Here is a 25,408-nt window from a genome sequence, read left to right as displayed (position 1 = left end):
AATAGAGTTCAGTGAATATGGGTCTATTTGATATCTTTAAGTAGGTGAAAAATACTAAATAAGTTTGTTGTACATTTTTAATGCAATTGTCTACATTTTCGGAAAATATTGACTCTTTTTGGAGAAAACCAACACAAATGCATGAGGTCATAAAGAGCCTCCCAGTCCTCTCCACTCCCCTCTTCTCCTGCAGAGTCAATCTGCTCTTCTCACCCGGGGCCAGCCCCCATCTGCACCTCCACCAGCTTTGCAGATCCGCAGCCAAAGGCAGAGACAAATGGGCAGGCAGGCAAGGGGACTTAAGAGAGTGTCCCTGCTCTGCTTCCTCCCCCTGCCGCTCCACCCCCACACTCTTCCCTCTAGCCATAACCAGTCCTAGCCATTCTGGAACTCACTCTGTCCTTTCACGCCTCCATGCCTTTGCACATGCTGAAGACTGGAATGCTTTCCCTCCTACCTTCTCTACCTCCAAGATTCCTACAGACTTTGCAAGCCAGCTCAGATTTTACCTCCCCTGTGAAGCCTCCTCCCCTCCTCCCCAGCTAGGAGTCCTCCTCCTGGGTGTAGACTAGTTCACCCCTCACTATAGCATTTGGACTGCACATTTGTAAGTCAATGTGTCCCCAGTCCCCAACTCCTTGTGCAGTGATGAGTCTTTATCACCCCTCCTAGCAGGAGTCAGGAGAAGCCCAGGTCCTCCAGACGTGGTGGTTCACACATAGCACTCTAAAAGGCTGAGGCAGGAGGATCACACGAGGTCAGGAGAGACCAGCCTGAGGAAGAGCAAGACAACAGCTCTACAAAAAATAGAAAAATTAGCTGGGAGTGGTGGTGGACACTTGTCCCAGGTACTTGGAAGGCTGAGGCAGAAGGATCGCTGAGCCCAGGAGTTTGAGGTTTCAGTGAGCTAGGCTGACGCCACTGCACTCTATCCCTGGCAACAGAGGGAGACCCTGTCTCAAAAACAAAACAAAACAGAAAAACAAAAATCCAAGTGACCTGAGCTTCCTTTTTTTTTTTTGAAATAGGGTCTAACTCTGTTGCCCGGGCTAGAATGCAGTCACCATAGCTCACTGCAACCTCAAACTCCTGGGCTCAAGTGATCCTCCCAAATAGCTGGGACTACAGGCACAGGGAACCATACCCGGCTGATTTTTCTATTTTTTGTAGAGATAGGTCTCGCTACGTTGCTCAGGCTGGTCTTGAACCCCTGACCTCAAGTGATCATTCTGCCTCAGCCTCCCAAAGTGCTAGGATTACAGGCGTGAGCCACCACACCCAGCCCACTTTGATTTTTTGAGGTTCCCTGTCCATTTGAAAATGAAGAGTTGACAGAACAGTGTTACAAACATTAAGGCGTATTTTAAAATGTTTAACAAAATTTAATGTTTCTGATATTAAAAACACTATGACATAATTGAGCTGCTCACCAATGCCAGGATTTATTAAAATATAATAATTCACACTGCTCTACAGGCACAGTGGTCTGGTAATCAAGCACAAGTTTAAGGATATACAGGAGGGTCTTTGATCAAATCGGCCAGTGGATCCAACAAAATGTATAATCTCATTTAGAGATACTGTCAAAAGCCTAAATTCAAGACCCTGGCCAAATGACTCTCCTGGCCCTTTCTCCAGTGATAGGCTGCACTGTAGTCTCTGCACACAGTAGGTGCTCACTGTTTGCTGAGTAATGTATATACAGCTTTCCAAGTTGGTTATTGGAAACCCACATACAGTAAGTATTCCTGAGAAACACTGAAGTCCTGAACAATGCGGCAGGAAGCCACCTCCTCCCTGAGTGACCCCAACCCTTAGAGTCCAGCTGAAGGCTGCAACAGGAAGTCCCTCAGCCACTGTCTTTTCTCCCCCTCTTCCCCCCCCCCCCCAGGGGCTCCAAATGTAGTCAAGCTTTCCATCCGCTCTCAGCCTCTCCTCTCCTCCACCCTCTGGAGGGTCCCAGGTGAAGAAAGAGAAAAGCACTTACTCACAGAAGGAGGCAAGCAGCCAAGCTGAGCTTGGAGAGTCGTCCTGCCCACCCTCTCCCCGCAGGCCTGGGGAATAAAAGAACAGGAGGACAAAGAAGGACTTAAAGTGCTGGAGTAAGGGGGTGGGGGTAGGCCTAAGGAAGTTTACAAAGCAATCTGCCACGGAAGGGAGGAAAAGGGAGCCCTGCTGGGCTGAGCAGCTCAGGTCCACAGCACACCTTAGGCCCAGTTAGAAACCTGCAATTACTCAGCCGAAGTCTGAACTGACCTCCCTCCTCCTTTCTTCCAAGAGTTTGGTTATTAATCCCTGACCCAGAGGTTTCCCTGAGTGTGAGGCCTCAGCTTGCTGGGCTGTTGGCAGCCCCAAGTACCTCTGCTCTACTAGGCTCAACACACCCTGCACTTGAACCCACCAATTGGCCCAGCTTCCAGTTCCATGTGAATTTCCAGCAGAAACACAATGTGAGGATAAGGTCACCCGCAGATTCTCACAGCTATTGAGCCACTATGATTGCCCAGACTTTCTTAGCTGTTGTACCCAAAGACCTCTCTGGCTGAAGTCTCTCTACTACCAAACCAGGATTAATAATAATAACAGGTATCATCTGAGTGCTCACTCTGTGTGGAGGGTTTTAAGTCATTTCACTTAGTCCTCGCAACATCATTAGGCAATGATTCCCCCCATTTTACAGAAAGAGAGAAATTCAGTGAGAGACGCAGTGACATTCCAAAGGAACACGGCCTGGATTCCAACCCAAGTCTGTCTGACCTTGACGTCCACACTCTTTCCTCTTGGGAACCCTCTAGGATCCCATTTTATGTGGTGCCCAGATCAATTTTAGATGGGGTAGGATAGTACAATTCTGTGGCATTTAAAAAATTCCTAGCCCCACAGTTGGGGGTGAGAAGAGGAGTAGGAGTGGGAGAATCTACATTATGGCTTGGTAGGGTCCTACTAGTTCTTTTTAGACACTTGAATAATTTAACCATAAATAACTGGGCACTGGGAACAGGACACTCACTAATAAGAGCATGGCCTGGAGTCATGTTTGAAAAAAAAAATTCAAGTCCCTCAGTGGGTGGATGTATCTGCAAAACAAAAGAAAATCCCCTTTCCTAGCCCAGGCAGACAAGTCTCCTGTACAGTTAGAGACAACAGGCTTCCGGGCACGTAGCCAAGGTTCTGGGGATATTTATAACTTGAAGAGGGTGGGAGTCCCTAATAAGCTGTTATATTCTTTTTCCATCACTTCCCTCTCCAAGGCTGCAGCAAGCTCCGAGCTCTTCCCCACGCAGAATGCCTGCTATCCCCAGCGCTCGACTTCCATTGTCTAATTCCCTCATCCTGGCGGGGAAAGGGAAGGCTGCAAGTCCTTCCGTTCCGAGGAACTCCAGCTGAATGCAGCTTAGTCGCTGGTGGCGTTTCTTGGCCAGCCGCTGTGGTCTCAGGGATCTGCCTATGAGCCTGTGGTTTCTCTGAGCTGCCTCAGAGTCTGAGGTCTCAGGAATCTGTGCGTCTTTGGTATCAGACTACGATCTCCGGGTTTCGCCTGCAGTCTACGGATTCGAGATCTACCTGCGGGTCTGAGATCGCCGGGATCTACCAGTAATCTCTAGACTCTTTCTGAACGCCAGGTCTTAAAAGAATTCCGCGGCTTTGGAATCTGTTTGAGGCCTCTCAGATCTTGGAGCCGGCGATCTAGCGGATTCTTTTGCGGGCCAAGAGGTAAGTCTGTTCGTCCCTAACTCGGGTTGTCGGCTTCCTACCTCCACCGGACAGGGACTGCTAACATCCTGAGGGCCCGCCTGGAGCAGGCCCTCAGAGGCCCAGGGTCCCTTCCAAGCGGGAGGTCGCCGGGAACCGTTCTAGCGGACAAGCCCTCGGGGATGACGAGGACGTCCCGCCCCCGCCGTGGGGCCCGGCTATCTCCTCTGTACACGCCCTGTCCCCTACCCTGCTTCTGATTTCCCTCAGAGCTTTTGCTTCCCCTCAGCTGGGCGCAACTCGGTCCGCCTCTCAAGGGGCGCCTCCTTAGAAGGACGCGGTCATACGCCCCTACAGGGTTAACAGCGATGGAGCCGAGACTCCACGGGCTCAGCCGCGGACCGCACTCGCCGGCCGGGCGGCGCCGGACCCCCGAGAGCCGGATTGCGCGCGGCGGACGGCGCCGCGGGCGCTGCTGGGAGATGTAGTGCGGGGGCGGGGCCCAAAGTTCCAGCGCGGCCTCGGAGTCGCCCCAGGGGAGTGGGCGGCTGCCGCTCTCCCCTCCGACCTGAGTTGTCAACTCAGGACTAATCCTAGCGGAGCCCAACACAGGCCACCGCCTAAATTAGGCCTGACATCGCGGATACTAAGGTCCGACTGAAGAGAAGCTTCTAGGGACGTGAGAAGCAGGGCAACCTCCCTGGCTTAAGCGGACCGTGGGCTCCACGAGGAGAAAGCGAGAGCTACTCCGCCCTGGCAAGAAGGACGCGCTTCCCTCTTCGCCCTTTTGTTCTTTTTCCCTCCTTGGCGCTTGGCCGCTGTCTGGCTTTTGTACGCCCGAATGGAACTCCAACTCCCGGCAGGCCGCCGGGGCAGGCGCAGGCGCGGTAGAGGAGCCCGGCCACGCTGCAGGAGGTGGGCCTAGTGTTCGGTATCTAATTGGCAGAGGGTTTGGGAGCCTCGCTTGCTGACTGGCTGAGGCAGCTGCCGGAAAGGACGAGCCTCGAGATGGAAGAGCGGAGGCGTTCTGTGGGCTGGGCTGAGAGCCTCCTCCCTGAAACAGCGTCTCCTGACCCCTAGCCCGGGAGGGACCCAGCCAGGGGGCTGTCCTAGTGGTTTTCGGCATTGCCTCCACCCCGTGGTGGCGGAAACACAGAGGGCGGGTCGAGATCGCAGGTCAGGGAGGAGAGTGACCCGGCCCCGGTCCAGGGCCCTCCCTGCCCGCCTTGCGGCCAGAACTCCAGCCCTGGGGAGTGGGCAGGGCCTGTTTTCGGTGCCTCACGCCCTGCTTTTCGCCTCCTTCAGTGCTGTCTGCTAGCTGCTTTTCCTGCTCTCTCTCCCGGGAGGCGAACCCTTGTGCCCGAGATGGCAGCCACCCTGCTCATGGCTGGGTCCCAGGTAAGCCGGGGGTGGCTTCTCGGACCTTGCCTCTGCTTACCCACCTCATCTGGCGTTTCACTGCTCTGAAAACCCCTGTAGGAAATTCCCTGGGATTAATTTGCTAGCTTCGGTTTTCTGCCTCCAGAGGCCTGGTACCAGGCCAGTATAGCGACAAGCAAGCACATATTGAACACATGTGGTATACCTTGAAATACTGGGGAGATAAAAGATGGATGAGACTGGCGCTACGCGCCTTGTCACAATCTGTAGGGAAAAAGACACCTCCGGTTAGCCGTGACACAACGTGATAAGTTCTCTATTTGCCTTAGGAACAAAGTACTGTAGTGTGGGAACCAAGAAGTGGGAGCGATTTAGTCTATCTGGGGCATCCGAGGGAGGAGTGGAACCGAGCAGAAGGTTGGGGGGCACTGAAGAACAGTTGGTACTGAAGCGGGACCATAAAGAATAGTGGAATTTCACTAGTCTGAGAAAGATATTCCAGGAAAAGAGGAACATTGTGAAGCAAGGTATGGGGCGATGTAAGTGCTAGATGTGTTCTGAGAAATGTGGCTAGAGTATAAGGCTCCCCGAGTGGGGCAAGGATAGCTGGCCATGAGACCAGAGCAATCAGCTTAGAAATTGTTCCCTTCTTTACCACATCTGTTGTTCGCTTATTGCTTCTTTGCACTCTACAGATCAAACTTAATATCTTTTGCCTCCTCGACATTTCTAATCATGCCTCTAATTTCAAGAAGAAAACCTGGTAGTAACCTCCTAGATACACCAAGTATTGAGGAAGCATTGTGTGATTTCAGGCACCTGTGACATTTGAAGATATGGCCATGTATCTCACCCGGGAAGAATGGAGACCTCTGGACCCTACACAAAGGGACCTTTACAGGGATGTTATGCAAGAGAATTATGGAAATGTTGTCTCATTAGGTAAGTAAGGATTCTACCTTTCTTTGCCCTCGCGTTTTTGAGACTGTGTCAAAATGACTTTGCTCTTTCAACCTAATTGTCAGCCTAATTGTCTGATTTTTAAAGCACTTAATTGGATATTGGCTTAAGTCACGACCTAGGCAAATCTTTGAATGTGGGAACATCCAGGTTATATTGTCTAAAAAGGAAAAAAAATGTTTCTGAACATTGTAGAAACACTCAGATTTCTTGTACCCTGAGTCATTTGCCATTCTCCAGCCTGTTTGTACAGATCACTGACCAAACAGGTCTGACATAATGGTGCTTGCCAGGATATAAATGCCCCTGTAAATGGTGCTTTTACTCTAAGACACTAGACAGTGAGGGGTTCTGACCTAGGTTATTGGGAGGACAAAAACCACCTTTTGGGATTTGCTTTGCTTCTGCCTTACGTTCTTTAACTGAGTGGGTTATTGTCTAGAGATGTTTCATGATCATAGATTTCAAGTGTATCAACTGTTGCTCCAGAATCACAAAAATTTATTAGAACTGCTAATTATCTTTCATGGTCTGCAAACCTGTCTTCTCTCTTAGCTATCCTTTTGTCAGGGTATAACTAGAATAAACAGTATATTCTCGAACTGAACAGTATTTTGACTTATTTTGTCTCCTGTTAAGACTTGACAGACCTTAGCAAGCATGTATGGTTCACTAGGTCATCTGCCATTCGTTTGGACTAATCCTTTTTTTTAAATCCTTATTCCCGTAGTTTTTCCCAGAACAAAAGGTGACTCTGAGGGCTTTCCTTTTTAACTTGGACTTTCTCAGATGTCCCAAGTTTCTTGAATCCTCTGTTTAGAAAAGCAACCATAAATAGTTACCTACCCAGATCTATTGTAGTCTATAACCCAAATATTCCACTTAATCCAACAAAAACAAAAAATCTGAATCTTTTAAAAATGTAAGCCATACGCAGTGGCTCATGCCTGTAGTCTCAGCATTTTGGGAGTCTGAGACAGGAGAATCGCTTGAGCCCAAGAATTCGAAGCTGCAATGAGCTGTGATCAAGCCACTGCACTCCTCAGCCAGGGTGACAGAAAAAGACATTGTCTCAAAAAATAAAAAAAGTAGGCCGGGCGCGGTGGCTCACGCCTGTAATCCTAGCACTCTGGGAGGCCGAGGTGGGCGGATCGTTTGAGCTCAGGAGTTCGAGACCAGCCTGAGCAAGAGCGAGACCCCACCTCTACTAAAAATAGAAAGAAATTATATGGACAGCTAAAAATATATATAGAAAAAATTAGCCAGGCATGGTGGCGCATGCCTGTAGTCCCAGCTACTCGGGAGGCTGAGACAGGAGGATGGCTTGAGCTCAGGAGTTTGAGGTTGCTGTGAGCTAGGCTGACGCCACGGCACTCACTCTAGCCTGGGCAACAGAGTGAGACTCTGTCTCAAAAAAAAAAAAAATAAATAAAAAATAAAAAATAAAAAAAGTAAACTTACATTTCTATAGTCTAGCCCAAGGAGTAGTTTTTAGAAGGATAGAAGCACCAAAAAACTGGTTTCTTGCCCAAATAAGTTTGGAAGTGGGTTAAATAATGTTTACAGGCTGAGTGCAGTTGCTCACGCCTGTAACCCCAGCACTTTGGGAGGATCGCTTGATGCCAGGAGTTTGAGACCAGCCTGGGCAACATCACAAGATCCTGTGTCTACAAAAAATAGAAAAAGTTAGCTAGGTGTAATAGTGTAAGCCTGTAGCCCCAGCTACTTGGGAGGCTGAGGCCTCTTAAAAAAAAAAAAAATTCACCAGTGCCTTTGAAAAGGGATTGTCACCCCCGTTTTATGGATGAACAATCTTCTGAGGCTCAAAAACACAACAGCCACCTAGTACTACTACTTATTGGGTGCCAGGTACTGCCTTCAGGAGCACTTTCTATATGATATAGATGACACAATGAGACCCTGTCTTATAAATACATACATACATACAGGTTTATAAGGCTTCTTTATCTCAAGATTACTTGGAATCTTTAATGTGTTATCAGGCATTGTAGATTTCTAAATAGAGAATATTGTATGTACCATTTACAAACTAATTTATCCTAGACCTTTTTCTCCCAACATATCTACTAATCCTTCTGAAGAGTGTATTAAGAATTAAGAAACACAATTTGAAAAAAATGCGGTGTCTGGTATAAAGTTCTTTTTCTTGGTGTTGTTGCCTGGGCCAGAGTGTGGTGGCATCATCATAGCTCACTGCAACCTCAAACTCCTGGGCTCAAGTGATCCTGTTGCCTCAGCCTCTGGAGTAGCTGGGACTACAGGCTCACACTACAGGCCTGTACCACCACGCCCAGCTAATTTTTCTATTTTGTAGAGACCGGGTCTTACTATGTTGTTCAGGCTGGTCTTGAATTCCTGGCCTGAAGCAATCCTCCCACTTTTCCCTCTCAAAATGCTGGGATTACAGGTGTGAGCCACCATACCCAGCCTGGTATAAAGTTCTTGTAGACAGTGTTGTATATTTTGATTTTCATTTGAAGACTGCATATGAAATAAACTTAGTCAATGCCAAAAATGTTCTGAGCCAGACATCTTTTTTGCCTTCTCCAACCTTCCCAACCCTATTTTCATTAAAAAGCTGCTGGAGGCCGGGCGCGGTGGCTCACGCCTGTAATCCTAGCACTCTGGGAGGCCGAGGCGGGTGGATTGCTCAAGGTCAGGAGTTCGAGACCAGCCTGACCAACAGTGAGACCCCGTCTCTACTAAAAATAGAAAGAAATTATCTGGCCAACTAAAATATATATAGAAAAAAAATTAGCCGGGCATGGTGGCACATGCCTGTAGTCCCAGCTACTTGGGAGGCTGAGGCAGTAGGATTGCTTAAGCCCAGGAGTTTGAGGTTGCTGTGAGCTAGGCTGATGCCACGGCACTCACTGTAGCCCGGGCAACAAAGCAAGACTCTGTCTCAAAAAAAAAAAAAAAAAGCTGCTGGAAAGTAACAAGTGACATTGGGCAGTCACTTTTTGTGTCAACTAAGATATAACGTAGATATTATGTCTAAAACATCTAAAAATTAATTTTTCTCTATACTAACATGGTAGGTTCTTAGTAAATATTTTATAATTCTAATGATGAAGGCTTGACAAGTTAGAAAAATACACTCACAAATAAAATACCTAATTGGCTTTTACAGGTTCTAATTTAGAATCTCATTTTTTCTGTTTCAGTTCAAGAGTATATATATTTTTCTTGAAGAACCATAACTATAGTGATGCAGAGCATGAATTTTTTTTTATCAACAGACCTCTTTGTATCCTGGCTCTGCCATTTACTATTATGACTTTGGGCAAGTTACTTCACTTGTCTGGGTCTTGGATTTCTCATTCATAAAATAAAGATCATCACAATGCCTGACTCTCAGGATGGTTGTGACAATGAATGAAATAATTCATGTAAAGAATTTAGGGGCCAGGCATGGTGGCTCATGCCTGTAATCTCAGCATTTGGGGAGGCTTAGGTGGGAGGATTGCTTGAGGCCAGGAGTTTGAGACTGGCCTGGGTGATATGGTGAGATCCTGTCTCTGCAAACAAACAAAAACTAGCTGGGTATATGGTACACACCTGTAGTCCCAGCTACTCTGGAGGCTGAGGTAGGAGGATCACTTAAGCCCAGTTCGAAGCAGCAGTGAGCTAACATCACCCCATTGAACTCCAGCCTGAGTGCCAGAGTAAGGCCCTGTATCTTTAAAAAAACAAAGAATTTAGTATAATGCCTGGCACACAGTAGATATTTTTTGTGTGCATTTCATGTCTTATTATTTACCTTTTATTATAGATTTTGAGATCAGGAGTGAAAACGAGGTGAATCCAAAGCAAGAGATGAGTGAAGATGTAGAATTTGGGACCACATCTGAAAGACCTGTTGGGAATGCTGAGGAAAATACTGAAAGTGAAGAGGCCTTTGAAAGTGGAGATAGGTCAGAAAGACAGTGGGGAGATTTAACAGCAGAAGAGTGGGTAAGCTATCCTCTCCAACAAGTCACTGATCTGCTTGTCCACAAAGAAGTCCACACAGGCATCCGATATCATATATGTTCTCATTGTGGAAAGGCCTTCAGTCAGATCTCAGACCTTAATCGACATCAGAAGACCCACACTGGGGACAGACCCTATAAATGTTATGAATGTGGAAAGGGCTTCAGTCGTAGCTCACACCTTATCCAGCATCAAAGAACACACACTGGAGAGAGGCCCTATGACTGTAATGAATGTGGGAAAAGTTTTGGAAGAAGTTCTCATCTCATTCAGCATCAGACAATCCATACTGGAGAGAAGCCTCACAAATGTAATGAGTGTGGAAAAAGTTTCTGCCGGCTCTCTCACCTAATTCAGCACCAAAGGACCCACAGTGGGGAGAAACCCTATGAGTGTGAGGAGTGTGGGAAAAGCTTCAGCCGGAGCTCTCACCTAGCTCAGCACCAGAGGACCCACACAGGTGAGAAGCCTTATGAGTGTAACGAATGTGGCCGAGGCTTCAGTGAGAGATCTGATCTCATCAAACACTATCGAGTCCACACAGGGGAGAGGCCCTACAAGTGTGACGAGTGCGGGAAGAATTTCAGTCAGAATTCAGACCTTGTGCGTCATCGCAGAGCCCACACGGGAGAAAAGCCATACCACTGTAATGAATGTGGGGAGAATTTCAGCCGCATCTCACACCTGGTTCAGCACCAGAGAACCCACACTGGAGAGAAGCCATATGAATGCAATGCTTGTGGGAAAAGCTTCAGCCGGAGCTCTCATCTCATCACACACCAGAAAATTCACACTGGAGAGAAGCCTTATGAGTGTAATGAGTGTTGGCGAAGCTTTGGTGAAAGGTCAGATCTAATTAAACACCAGAGAACCCACACAGGAGAGAAGCCCTATGAGTGTGTGCAGTGTGGAAAAGGTTTCACCCAGAGCTCCAACCTCATCACACATCAAAGAGTTCATACGGGAGAGAAGCCTTATGAATGTACTGAATGTGAGAAGAGTTTCAGCCGAAGCTCAGCTCTTATTAAACATAAGAGAGTTCATACCGACTAAGTCCTGTAATTATAATACTAAGAAGTGATTCATTTGAAGACCCAATTTTGTTTGATATCAATGAGCTGCCTCAAGACTGAGCTGCTTTTATGGTACTCACTTTCCTAGTTGTGGGCCACAATTTAAAACATCAAAGAAGACAAGCCATTTGAAATTCCGACCCACAGCTTTGGGAACATTATCCACTCCTCCAAAACAGTGATTTTTATTCACTGAATGGATTACTTCACCAAAAGCAGCCCCACAAGGAAATCTGAAGACCAGGGGACAAATGCTGGTGAATTCCCAGGCCTGGAAATGGAGTAAATTTTAAAAGTTTTTTCTCTCATCCTTGGCCCAAAGAACTGTGCTAGGGGAAACACGGGACCATAATGGGGTGGTCATTGCTACTTTGGAAAAAGGCAACTAGAGACTTGGCCTGAATTGCCATGCCTATTCACACACCATAGTAGTTGGGTATACACATCTTCCCCTCCAAAAGGCTTTTTCCTTGAGTTACTTATGCGTTTGTATCTTTTCATCTTCCTGAGAGCAGGATTCTGCACAATGAAGGCAATGATTATAACTTTTCTCCTCATTGTTTCCAATTAACTTGTTTAAAGCTTGCATCTTTGTGAAAGCTAACTGAAGAAACGGTTTGAAAGGAAAAATGAGACCCAGGTTTGGGACCAAGGACAAATCAATGATGATGACTTTAGCAAAAGATGCCCACTGTTATTATTGCCATTAGTCAGATTTATAAATTTTCTTCGGGGATCTCTATAGGGAACATTGTAGTGAAAATATCTTCAAGGAAAGATAGGACCATAAGTGATGGTGGAGTATAGGGAGCAAACTGACTCCTTCAGGGAAGGAAGCACAGAGTCTCTTCCCAAAGAATGCAGGTCATTTCTGTCTTTCCCCTCTAATCTTTAAGATCAATTCGTCCTATCCTGCTAACTCTAGGATTTAATAAGGGCCACATCCCAGTGTTTATCTTAGCTTGCATCAGGGCATGTGTATGTACAGTGAAATGTGTATTCCTGTGGTTTTTCTAATAGCAGAAACTGCATTCACATAGAATTAGCATGTTCTTGGGTGGTACAGATCAAGTGACAGAATTACAGATATAACTCCAATGTGAGAAATGTCCTTTTTTATTCTTTATGGAAAAAAATTTAAGCACTAGTGCTCTAATGTGCACTCTCCTGTAAGGTCTGTCTTTGTACAGAACTAAGCACTTGTTTGTATGCGTTCGTCAATTGTGGGAGGTAATGACTGGACAAATGGGCTGATTGTCCTGTTCTCAGACTGAAATATCTTCTATGGCAATGAAGAACTCTTCGGCCTACTCAGAAGGAATTAATAAACCTAGGTAGGAATGTATTTGCATTCTCCCAGCCTACAGATACAAGTGGTTAAAAATAAGAGTTGACCCAATTTAAGCCCAGTAGTGTCAGTTCTCCTTATCTCAACCAGAGTAGGAATTAAGAAATATCCCAAATGTTGATGCTTATCCAAGCATGTGGGGGTGGAGGGAATTGGTGCCCCGGAGACGGGACTGGAGTAAGGAATATTTTTTCTTTTGAGCGTGCCTCAGTTTATTTCTACTGTGCTTTATTGTGAATGTTGTAACATTTGAAAAATGCTTTTGCCATAGCTCTTTGGGACTTGGTATTAAAGGAGCCAGTGGTCTCTCTTGGGTAGTGTACTCACAGTTACTGTGACCCACAGTTGTGTGGGACTACATCGCTTGCAAATGACACAACCTCGGAAATAACAATGAAAAGCCACTCCACCAAGGGGGTTTCTTTATGTTGCCACTCCTATTTAAGTACAGACTCAGACAGGGAGCATGTTTTTTGTTCTACACAAAATCTAGCAGACTGTGGGTATTCATATTTTAATTGTTGGGTGATGCATATGTTCTTGGTAACTAAACTCAAATATGTCTTTACCTGTATCAGTGTTGCTGATGGTTTTAATAAATATGAAAGTTCTCCTGTTGCTTCTGTGAGCCACTGTGGGTATCAGCTTGGGAGTGGCCAGAGAAGACAGCATCTTCATGACCTAACTGCATTCCACCCCCTTTTCTTTCCCTATTCTTCTTGTCCCATCCCACCCTGTTCTTGCTGCTGCTTTTGGCTTCTTAGAAGTGAAGGGTTCTAAGTGCCCAGCCATGTCTCTATACATGTACAGTGCAGCTGGGAAGTTCAGAGGGCCAGGGCCACACCAGCTCTGTCTCCTCTCTTTCTGCCAATTGCCGCCCATTTGCTGTGTTGAACTTTGTGTAGAGGTTATGTATCAGACTCTCTTCAGTAATGCTTTTTGCATGCCTTCTGCTCCCAAGTCCCTGGCTGCTTCTGCACTTGCCGTGAACACTTTGTGCCTGTTTTCTATGGTTGTGGAGAGTGAATGAACAAGTAAACATGTAAAACATATGGTATTGGTCACAGTTATCCTAGTGTTTATCTACATCTGTATTATTCTAACAATATTCTATAATTAAAAGGATAATTTTTAAAATCAAAGAAACCTGAGAATTATTTTAATAATCCAGCAGTGATTCATAGAATGGCTTTTCATCCAATTCATTAAAATTGAGCATGATTGTCTTTACACTGATGCATTTTGTACAGATGTACAGATCTTTTATACAGATGTTCTTGTAGAAATTTAGGAGTATGGCCGGGCGCGGTGGCTCACGCCTGTAATCCTAGCACTCTGGGAGGCCGAGGTGGGCGGATCGTTTGAGCTCAGGAGTTCTAGAGCAGCCTGAGCAAGAGCGAGACCCCATCTCTACTAAAAATAGAAAGAAATTATATGGACAGCTAAAAATATATATAGAAAAAATTAGCCGGACATGGTGGCGCATGCCTGTAGTCCCAGCTACTCGGGAGGCTGAGACAGGAGGATCCCTTGAGCTCAGGAGGTTGAGGTTGCTGTGAGCTAGGCTGACGCCACGGCACTCTAGCCTGGGCAACAGAGTGAGACTCTGTCTCAAAAAAAAAAAAAAAAAAAGAGAAATTTAGGAGTATGGTGTCTTGAGCCCTCTAGATACTGCCATGTCTTGGGAAGATGCAAAAACCTCGACAGTTTCCTATGAAGGTTATACTGGTGGTGAAAGCAACATGGAAATATTTTGTATGGGTGACTCATTAGCTTTGGAGAAGGAATAAAACCCAACACATCCAAAAGGAAAAATGAGAGAAGGCCTGTTGCCTTAAGAGATATCTTGACATATCCATTAAGAATAAAACTATTTCTACTAAACTTGGATTGTGTTCCCAGAGCAGAGATACCTCTTAGAAACAAAGACTCTATTCTTAATATAGTTGCACAGTCTGCCCAAGGCAGTGATTATGTATTGCCAGGGTGTGGCCACAATTTTCAATTCACTTACAAATCATTTTCTCTTATGAAATCTTATTTAAGTGGAGGGCCAGGCAAAGGTAGAGATGGAAGTGCTTTATATTGGAGAAAAATCCAAATATGAAAGAAAAATTTTAGCCCTATAGCCAAGACTTGCAAAAAAAAGAAATTTTATCAGAACATTTAAAAAACATTTCTCCTTACTACATGTTCAGCATTTTTCATTGCTTGGAAGGAAATTAAGGGAAATGCTGATTAACCTGGAGGAATATAGCTCCAGAACCGCTAAGGGTATTGGATAGGTTAATATTTCACCATTGTTACTATTATTGAGCAAATTTCCTTCTGTGGGAACTGTTCTCTAGGAGACTAGAGGTAGGTTATAGCCATGTTTCCAGACCATTAGGAAACCACTGAGTGCACTGAAATGATAATTTGCTAAATGGTTCCCTAGTGTTTCACAACTTAGTGTTGCTCCCAAAGGAGTTCCCATGCCCTGGAGAAATGGACTCTTTGGAAGCAGTTGTTAGATACCTACGTCTTCCGTAGAGTAGCAGACTTGGGCCCTTCTTATTTATGGGAGACTTCAAGCTTTACTGTTAAAATATTTAGTGAAAAACAACTGAGGAATAAAACTAATGGGAGAAAATTACCCTGTAATGACCTAAAATGGTTTTGTGGGAAATCCCATTGCATTATCTGGTTTTCTAGATGCTTCATTTTCAAGGTTTGTATCATCTTCAGTTTCTCCAAAGGTGGTTTTGTTTTATTTTTCCTCTTGGGAGAGGTTGAGCCTGACACCAAAATCTCACTTTGAGTTTCACACCAGCCCCTGCAGCTGCTTTCTGGACAGCTCCAGTTGGAAATTACCCAGGCACCTTGAAAGCAAACCTCGAACTCAACTTCCCACGTTCTTTCCCCACTCCTCACCTGCTTCTCCTGTACTTCCTAACTCAGTCATGGCCCAGTTACCCAAGTTAGAAACTTTGCACATCATATTTAACTCATACATAATTATAGTCCAGTGGCCAGCAGTCCTCATGCCACTGCATGGGCACTTAAGCTTGGTTGTCATCTTATCTTGAGGAAGGACGCTGCCAAGGTGTGTACTAGCCCTTGCAGGGAAATGTATCAAGGCTTCCTGAGGGCAGGGTTGAGGACGTCACACTCCTCAAATCAGTCATGAATATTAATTGTATAATTAGCCATCCAGTCATGTCCATGCCACCTCCTAAACATTGCTCAAATCAGTCTGCCTCTCTTTACTGCCACCACTTACCATGTGACTTGGAGCAATTGCTTAGTTGTGCTAGTCCTTGGATTCCCCACCTGCAAATGGGAGTAATTATGTCTACCTCATAGAGTTGCAAAGATTACATGAGATTATGGCGCTCAAAATATTAGCAATAACTCAGGCCACTACTGGGCCATACCTTGTTTACTGAAATGACCTATTGGGTTTCCTGTTTTCTATTTTTTTATCTTTATTAAATTATTATTTTAGTTTTTCTTTTGAACTTATTTTACTCACCACTATACTAATGAGGACTCTTTTGTACGTTGACCCCCTTCAGTCTATTCTCCCTTTCTGCAGCTGGAACAATCTTTCTGAAAGGCAAGTCCCTTAATGCCACTCTTCTGTGTAAAGCCCTTTCATGCTTCCCATTGCTAGCAGTAAACAGTTAAACTCCTTTGGCGTGACTTCTAACGATGCCATCCGTGATCTGGCCTCTGGGGCTCTCCCCAACTCCAGTTCTCTCTACTTTCCCTGCACTTGCAACACCCCAGACTGCATCTCTTTCTCTCCACTCTACTGGCGATGTCCTACTCATCCTTCAGGTCTCAAACCTACTTGCTCTTGGAAAGCTTTCCTGAGCCCACAAGACTGGATCAGGAGTTCCTTTCTTTCCTTCCTTTCCGTGGTTTATCCCAATAAAAGCACTTCACTCCTCCATTTTTTGTCTCCTCCATTAAACCTTGATATCCTTGAAGGAGTCACTGAGTCTTGCTTACCATTGTGTCTTCAACCCCTAGCAAATATTTGCCCTAGAGCAAGCAGGCAAAAATCTTTCTTGAATAAATAAGAGGAGAATATGTAAAAACTTCATTCCCTTCAGCAAGGTTGGTGATTTTATTTCTGATTTGCCACTACACCAAGCTACTAAAAAAAAAAAAAACTGTAGAAATTCTGTCCTTGGTGCATCTGGGGGGCATTATATAAGAGGAAAAAGGGACCCAGAGGTGATGTAACCCATCTAAGACCCCCCACCTCCAGGGAAAGCTAGGATAAGGATAGTCCCTTCCCTGGCTGCTCCTATACTTAATGATGACTCATTATCATCTTTGGACAGTTAGGAATAGGCTAGATAGGAATAGGCTCTTTCTGTGGTAGCCTTGAAACGTGTTGCAAGTCAGGCTCCCAATACAGGGAGCTTGGACAGGATTCTAAGCTCCCTACTCTCAGTCTGGCATTTGGTCAATCTCTGAATACGCCAAGCCAAGTACATAAACCAGTGGTGGTTAATATTTGGGGGAGGACCTAGATCCCTTTCAGAATCTTGTGAAAGTTTTGGATCACGTTATTTTTATTGAATTTTGAGAGTTCCTTATCTATCGTGGATACAGCTCCTTTATCAGATATATGATTTGCAAATATTTCTCCCAGTCTTTGTCTTGTCTTTTCACTCTCAGTAGTGTCTTCCAAAGAACCAAAGCTTTAAATATTGATGAAGTCCAGCTTTCTGGTGGGGTTTTACCCAAAGTTTTCATTTCTAAATCTCCACATAGATAGCTCTTGAGGCATAAAACTTAAATCTTTGGTTTTTAGGCAAAGGAGGGAAGAAGCATGCTTTCTTGACTTCATGCTTATCTATGTCCACCCTTCACTGGAGTTTGGGTTTCATCCCAGGTAGTACTGTCATTAGACCAGGGTGATGGAGCTGCCTCCTTGTGCCGTGCTTTTTAATTTTTTATATTTTTTTGAGACAAGGTCTCGCTCTGTTGCTCAGGCTGGAGTGTAGTGGCATGATCATAGCTCACCAAAACCTTGAACTCCTGGTCTCAAGCAACTCTCCCACTTCGGCCTCCCTAAGTGCTGGGATAACAGCCATGAGCCACCAGGTTTTGCTTTTTAAAAGGCTCTATTTGGCCCTCCGCCAACTGCACCATCCCCCATGGGGCCAAGGAGCCATGCCCATGCATAGCTCACCCTCCCCCTTCCTTCTAGATCACAAACTCTTAAGTGTCCAGGACCCTAGACTTCTTTGCCCAAAGAAACAGCAAACTTCCAAGCTGTTCCTCATATTTGTTCTTTTGAGGGCAGATCAAGATGCCTGTGTGTACCCCTAGGGTTTGAGGGGATGGACAGAGTTTGGACCTGCAGATTGGGTTGCCACACATGTGGGCATGAGGGCCTTCCTGGAATAGGACAGAGCCAGAATAGGAAAAGAAGGGGGCAGGTCTCCATTCAGACTCTTCCTTCGGTCCTGGTTCCAGGCATACTCTCAAACATTTCCAGGAGTGATTTATGATAAGGAGTTAAAACCTATGAAATACAGATTTTCAAGGTACGTGATTTGTTGGATAGACGAGTATGCTATTAATGCACCCAGAACGCAACAAAGAGGAAAGTCTGGGGTGGGATAAAGATTATAAGTTAGTTAAGTCATTTAACAAAAATTTGTTGGGCATCAACTTTTGTGCCTGGCATAAGACTGAATGAGACAATTGTTGAACTTATATTTTGGTGGGAGAGATGGACGATAAAGTCAGATTAATATCATGTGGTAACAAGTGCAACGAAAAACATAAGGGAGTGAATGGGGACTGCTTTTAGAGGGGGTGGTCATGGAAAACCTCTCTAAAGAAGTGATATTTGAGCAGAGTTCTGAACAAGTCATCAGGATATCTGGGGTTAAATTAACTATTCTAAGTGCTCAATTTACTGAAGAGCAAATGTAAAAGTGCTGAGGCAGCAGTTGGCACATTGGAAGAACAACCAGCAGCCGATCGGTATGGGTGGGGTCAGTATGGGTGAGGTTCAGAGGAAGGGATCAAGTGGTAGGAGATAAAAATAATCTTTAGAGACTCGTCCTTGTGTTTGAGGAAACTGTTACATCCAAACATATATTCCTATGCCCAGCAGGCAGTTGGCAATATGAGTGCTCAGGACCAAAAGTGGTACAACAGATAAAGAAATGGGAATAGTGAGTGGTACCTGTTTGGAGATTTGCATTTTTTAAAATACAAAGTTATAAAAATGTATTGTAATTAACACAGTGAATTTGCTGATTCTTCTTGTCTGATGAGGAACTTCTTATACAGTATAATTCATATGTCTGCAACTGCTTTTAATAAACTTTAACGGGGGGGAGGGTATGGAGCAGGAGAGGGCATGGAAAAAAGAAAACAAGTGAAAAAAAACTTAAACATTTTTTTTGAAGTCAAGTAGTGAAAACCATGCAAGTCAATGAGATGACCATGACAGGGGATGAGAACTGTGTCAAGGATGGAATCCTGGGAACACCAACAGGTAACAGTGCACAGAGGAGAGGTCCTGGCAGGAAGTATTACAGAACCGAGAGAAGAACCTGGAGAGGAGAGTCCCAGGACCAAGGATGTGGCACATTTCAAGATGGCCAATTGCAGCAAAGATGTCTAATGAGATATGATATTTGAAACTCTTTTAAATGGAAAAACTGTTAAATATAAGTTATTATTGTTATTACTAATGATAATTAGAGAGCACTTGCTCCCTTCCTTTAATGGATATTTTAAAAGGGTAATGAGAATTTAGTTATATATGTAGTCTATTAATAACTAATTCTTACTGTTTTACTGAATTTTCAAAACACACTCAAGTTATACTAAATCCTCTAATTACTCCATGGCACCACACCAATGTTGGGAACAGGACTCAAAATCTCCTATAGAATCTGATTTGTGGAACTATATATTTAACTTGTATATTTGAATATGGATAATAATTATGTTACAATTCTACTGGATTTTAGTTAAAAGCTTACAATAACACCTCTATAAAAGATTTGCAGCATGTGGCTCTTCTGCCTGCCTACAGGAAAGCCTTAAAATAATTAGAACTCAATAAAGTACAACAGTCTCCTAGAATTCAATTTCTGGGATTTAGGCAGCAGCCTAAATTCTTTCTTTTTATTTTTCTGTCTTTTTACTTTATTTTTTTTAGAGATGGGGGTGGTCCCACTATGTTTCCTAGGCTGGGCTTAAAAGATCCTCCTGCTTCAGCCTCCCAACGGACTACAGGCCCATGCCACCATGCCTGGCTGTCTGTCTCTTTAAAAAGGCTATAGAGTTCAGTGTTAGTGGGTGGGTGCACCAAGGTCCTGGTGATGAGCCAGGGAATCCACTGTTGTGGAATGGAAGAATGTTGTAACCAAGTGTTCAGCACTCTTTTTTGTTTGTTTGTTTTTTGGAGTCAGGGTCTCACTCTGTTGCCCAGGCTGGAGTGCAGAGGCTGGATCATAGCTCATTGCAGCCTTGAAGTACTGGGCTCAAGTGATCCTATTGCCTCAGCCTCCCAAGTTGCTAGGACTACAGGTGCACACCACCAGCCCAGCTAATTTTTAAAATTTTTTTGTAGAGGTGGGGGTCTCACTATGTGGCCCAGGCTTATCTCAAACTCCTGGGCTCAAGCAATCCTCCTGCTTCAGCTTCCCAAAATGCTGCGATTACAGGTGTGAGCTACCATGCCTGGCCTGTTGAGCACTGTTAAAGTGGATTTTTGTTTTGTTTTTTTTAGAGACGGGGCTTTGCTGTGTTGCTCAGGCTAGATTCAAACTCCTGGGCTCAAGGGATCCTACCACCTCAGCAGCTGGGACTACAGGAGCAAGCCACCACACCTGGCTATTAAATTGGATTTAACAATCCTAACTGGACTTCAAAATTGATTATTACTTTCTTTAGTTTGTTTAGGGGACTGGAAGTTTAGAAGAGAGAGCTCACTCTGCAATCTTTCTTTTTTTACTTTTCCATTATCCCTCAGAACCCAAGGAGAACAGAGAACTCATGAAAAAAAATAATAAGGACAAAAGAAATTCAAAATCAGAGACTACCAGCATCAGGTTTGAGAATATGAAGACTTAAAAAGAGGAAGGTTTAGATTAATCTCTTTTGGCTGTATAACATAATGATTAAGAAGATAGAATTTGGAGTTACACAGGAGTTTGTCTCAGTTCTGATTTGGGCCTTAGTCTCTTCATCTGCAAAAGGGAGAGGATGCCTTTTGGTACTTGCTTCATATATTGTTGTGAGCACTGAATGAGATAATATAAGTGCCTAACTAACATGTGTTAACTAGTATGAAGTCCATATAGGTATAATCTTTATAAGACATTTTCTTTTCCAACGAACCTATCCAAAGGACTGTTGCTCTCCAAAGTTAAAACCTCATGAAGCCACAATTTTTTTCTTAGATACTGTTATTTCTCAGAATAAGTTCAAATTGCATACAAGGCCAATTTGTAAACCACATAAGGAAAATGTTCTCATCTTATATCACAGTTGGCTTTGGACCCTACGTAGTATTTTCTAACTTATTCATCAAATTGATCATAATGATTTTTTTAATTTTTTTATTGTTTTAGAGACAAATTCTTGCTCTGTTGCCTAGGCTGGAGTGCAGTGGTGCCATCATAGTTCACTGTAGCCTTGAACTCCTGGGCTCAAGAGTTCCTCCCACCTAAGCCCCGCCCCAAGTCGCTGAACTCCAGGCTCACACCACCTCTCCCGACTAGTGTTTTTTTTTTTTTAGTTTTTAGAGGCGGAATTTATTTTATTTTATTTTATTTTATTTTATTTTGAGACAGAATCTCGCTTTGTTGCCCGGGCTAGAGTGAGTGCCGTGGTGTCAGCCTAGCTCACAGCAACCTCAAACTCCTGGGCTCAAGCAATCCTCCTGCCTCAGCCTCCCGAGTAGCTGGGACTACAGGCATGCACCACCATGCCCGGCTAATTTTTTCTGTATATATATTTTTAGTTGTCCATATAATTTCTTTCTAATTTTAGTAGAGACAGGGTCTCGCTCTTGCTCAGGCTAGTCTCGAACTCTTGAGCTCAAACGATCCACCTGCCTCGGCCTCCCAGAGTGCTAGGATTACAGGTGTGAGCCACTTCGCCCGGCTCAGAATTTATTTTTATTTTTATGATTTAGAGATGAGGTCTTGCTGTGTTGCCTAGGCTGGAGTGTAGCAGCTGGATCATAGCTCACTGCAACCCTGAACTCCTGGGCTCAAGCAATCCTCTTGCCTCAGCCTCCAGAGTAGCTGAGACTACAGGCGTGGGCCACCATGCCTGCCTAATTAAACAAATTCTTTTAGAAGTGAAGTCTCGCTGTGTTGTCCAGGCTGGTCTCAAACTCCTGGTCTCAAGTGATCCTCCTGCCTTGGCCTCCTGAGTAACTGGGATTACAGGTGTGAGCCACTGGTGACCAAAATGATTTTGACTGATTAAAAATATGTATATTCTACAAGTGCTGAATCTGCCAACACTGAGATTGTAATCGAAAAATAGCTTGGTGAAGTAGCTTTGGAGTTAGTTACACAGGCCTGTGTTTGAGTCTTTGTTCAGCTGTGTGGCCTGCCTTTGAGGAAATGTTTTAACCTCTGTGAACCTTATGTCCTCAATAAAATGAGATAATATTACTGAGGTTTCAGTCTCCACATAAGGATCAGCAATAGGATATGTAGAACACTCAACACACATTAGGAGCTCAAAAATGGTAGCCATTACTGTTTACAATAATGTGCTACTAAGATGGAAATGCACTTTCTTTCCATTTTAAAATGGCTTTGATAAATTTGAGAACTACAAGGGAATTCAACCAGCCACCTCAAAGATAATCTTCAAAAGAAAAAAATGCTACAAAAATGATGATAAAATAGGCATGCAATTAGATCTTGGGGTAAGTAGATTACAAGTTTTTGCAAGTTATCCATATGGTACTTTATTTCATTAAAAGAATAGAGGATTCTTGGTTCCTAAATGTCAGTAAGGGTTGGTTGCTGATGCCCTTTCCACTAACATTCTACACAATAGTATTTCTTTGTGTATTCCTTCATTTCTTTCTCCTTTCTTCTTTCCTATGTTGTCTCCTTTTTTCCTTTCCCTTGCCTGTGCCTTTAAACTGTGGTTTGGATGGCTTATCCCTCTTAGTGGCAAGTGAAGGCATTCTAAAGAGGCTGAATTGATGTAATCCTGTGTGAAGACTAGACTAAATGTTTCTTTTAGCATCATGAAAGAGACAAGCAAGACAAAGATTAATTTAAGAATCCATGAGGAGGTTTGATAATTTTAAACATTCTCTGTTACAGGTTGTAAGTAGTACAAGTCAAAGCTTCAATTTGAATATCCTCGTGTCTTGTAATTGTAAGAAGCAAAAGCATATTCACTAACATACCAGCTAAGAACACAGATTTGGTCTGTGACAGGGAACAGTTGTGAAAGGGCCTGGCATTACCTAATTTCAAAAGATTAGGGATATAGCTGGAGCTTCCCTCAGCAACCCATTCTATTATGGTTATACTGGTCCTACCTTGTCAGGTAGAATATAAGCCGTTAGAGGACAGTGATTGTGTTTTGTTCATTTTCTATTCCCTACTCTTAATTCAGTGACTTGTCTATAGAGGGCAATAAATTATTTGTGGAACATTGAATCCATGAATATCTATAGCTATAATAATTTTTTTGGTGGCTATCCTTTCAAATAAAAAATCAAGACATACGGTCTGAAAAGGTGGAGTATACCTATGAGGACTATGTGGCAGGATACATGAAATATTATCTCAGAAAATATTGGGTAAAAATGGACTTAAAGGGAGGCTCTGAATGGAATTCAGGGGTCCTTCAACTTGGATGAAAAGAAAATAACATCTTTGTTTTGTCCAAATGAAATTTAGCACTTTTCCCCATTGTGAATGTAGGCAACAAACCACATTAGAATTAGTAATATCTTTCAGTCTGTCACCAACAGAAATCATTTTCATTTCACTTTATTATTGTAATGGATTTCTTGAAATAACACTTTAAAATTTTCAGTAATTGGCCGGGAGCGGTGGCTCACGCCTGTAATCCTAGCACTCTGGGAGGCCGAGGCAGGATTGCTTGAGCTCAGGAGTTCGAGACCAGCCTGAGCAAGAGCGAGATCCTGCCTCTACTAAAAATAGAAAGAAATTATATGGACAGCTAAAAATACATATAGAAAAATTAACCGGGCATGGTGCACATGCCTGTAGTCCCAGCTACTCCGGAGGCTGAGGCAGGAGGATTGCTTGAGCCCTGGAGTTTGAGGTTGCTGTGAGCTAGGCTGACACCACGGCACTCACTCTAGCCCGGGCAACAGAGTGAGACTCTGTCTCAAAAAAAAAAAAAAAAAAAAAAAAAAATTATTAGACCTGCTGCAAGATCTTGATATTTAATGTTAATAAAGAAAAAGACTACTATATCACAAATTTGTTTTTAAAATATATTTCCTAATTGTATTTCAATATAAATGGTTTCTTTTGTAATGCTATGTATTTTATTTTATGCCTCTAAACTGAGAGGAGATCCTGGCTTTTACCAGACTTTCAGATGGCACAAAATAGATGAAGAATGCGGGAGCTATAGGCAGATTTATGTGAAGCTAATAAAGTTTCACGGTCTCTCACTTTTACAATGCCCTTCCAAGACTCTGTTCCTCAATCTGTATTTGTCATTTTGTATTATTTTTCTTAAAGATCCCAGCATTTTTGTAAAGTTTCACACCCATAACATAAAACTTGGATTTAGCTTCGAACTGGGTACACAGTAGTTTTCAATAATTAGATTTTTGGTTTACAGGTTCTAAGAAATCAAATGATCCTCGAGTGCATCTGGAAATCCTGCAGACCACCTCTTGACCTCCTCCACTCCGAAGGAGGCGCGGGCGTTAGGGGTGCAGGTGGGAACGGCTCGCTCTACAGAAGTAAATTAGGTTTCTGCGGAATGAGATAGGTTTGGACTAAGGCGAGTACAGAGAACAAATCAGGTGGAAAGTGAGAAATAGGTTTAGGAATAAAAGGAATTAGTCTCCTTTGGGAATTACCCCTTTTCCCCCTCCCCCCCGCTCGGTTCTTTTGGTTCATAGATGGGATTTATCTGCTTTATCTACTTTATGAATATTAATTAGCTCCAAACCCTGTGGGAAAAGGTCTCTGCTCTATCGTTTGTGTTACACATTCCTCTTGAGTCATGCCCAATTTAGCGATTTCTCTCTCACACTCTGCGCTGCCACCAACGATGTGTGGAAGGGAGCCAGGGAGAGAAAGAGGCAGTTCTCCGATCGTTCCACGGGGTGATTTGCTATACAAAATCCGCCAGCAAAACGACGAGTCAAATTATCTTTAAGTCGAGTTCTAACTAGAGCCAAAAAGATGACCTGCAGAGAGAGGCCCGAACGCGTGGCGCAGGGCGTGTCGGGGGGAAACGCCGGCCGCGGCGGCGCGAGGGACGACTCCGAGGCGAAGCGACACCGGCGACCGGACCGGAGCGCCATGGCGGAGCGCGGCCGGCACGGACCATAGGGGGCGGGGCTCCGGAGGCGGCCACGCGGCGCGAGGCCTGGATTTTCTGCCTTGCATCGGCGGCAGACGACGAGGGAGGAGCCTCGACCACCCAGGGCCTGGTGCCCCCCAGCCTCGCCGCCACCAGAGGCTCCCACCACAGACCCCTTTGTGTGCCTACCCCCGCCCCGGAGGCACCCCAGCCAGCGGCGCTGAGTACCCTCATTGGCTCAGCCGACGGCTTCATCGATTGGCTCACGAGTCGTCCGGCGTGGTCCACTTCGCCTCGCTACAATTGGTCGCCTGAGCTGCCTGTCAGTCCGCCTCGCGCAGTGATTGCCCTGCGGCTCGGAGTCCCTGGAAGCAGTTCCGGGAAACCCCGCGTGCTGCCGGGATCGCGTCTCTGTGCATGAGGGGGGGAG

The 25,408-nt window shown here is 44.5% G+C and overlaps 1 protein-coding gene across 2 annotated transcripts; it reads left to right on the top strand.

Moving 5' to 3' along the window:
* Positions 1-3,237: 3,237 nt before the first annotated feature.
* ZNF436 (zinc finger protein 436) lies at positions 3,238-13,590 on the top strand. 2 transcript variants are annotated; one of them, XM_069477455.1, is made up of 4 exons: positions 3,238-3,714; positions 4,999-5,091; positions 5,889-6,015; positions 9,830-13,590. In XM_069477455.1, exons 2-4 carry the CDS (start codon positions 5,059-5,061, stop codon positions 11,080-11,082), a joined length of 1,413 nt encoding a protein of 470 aa, XP_069333556.1. In that variant the 5' UTR covers positions 3,238-3,714; positions 4,999-5,058; the 3' UTR covers positions 11,083-13,590. The 2 variants fall into 2 exon arrangements, with proteins under 2 accessions (XP_069333556.1, XP_069333557.1); XM_069477456.1 differs by lacking the exon at positions 4,999-5,091.
* The last annotated feature ends 11,818 nt before the right edge of the window (positions 13,591-25,408 follow it).

The sequence above is a fragment of the Eulemur rufifrons genome, chromosome 8, assembly GCF_041146395.1.
Source record: "Eulemur rufifrons isolate Redbay chromosome 8, OSU_ERuf_1, whole genome shotgun sequence".
In the NCBI taxonomy this organism is placed as follows: Eukaryota; Metazoa; Chordata; class Mammalia; order Primates; family Lemuridae; genus Eulemur; species Eulemur rufifrons.
This window is presented reverse-complemented; position numbering and strand designations above follow the sequence as displayed.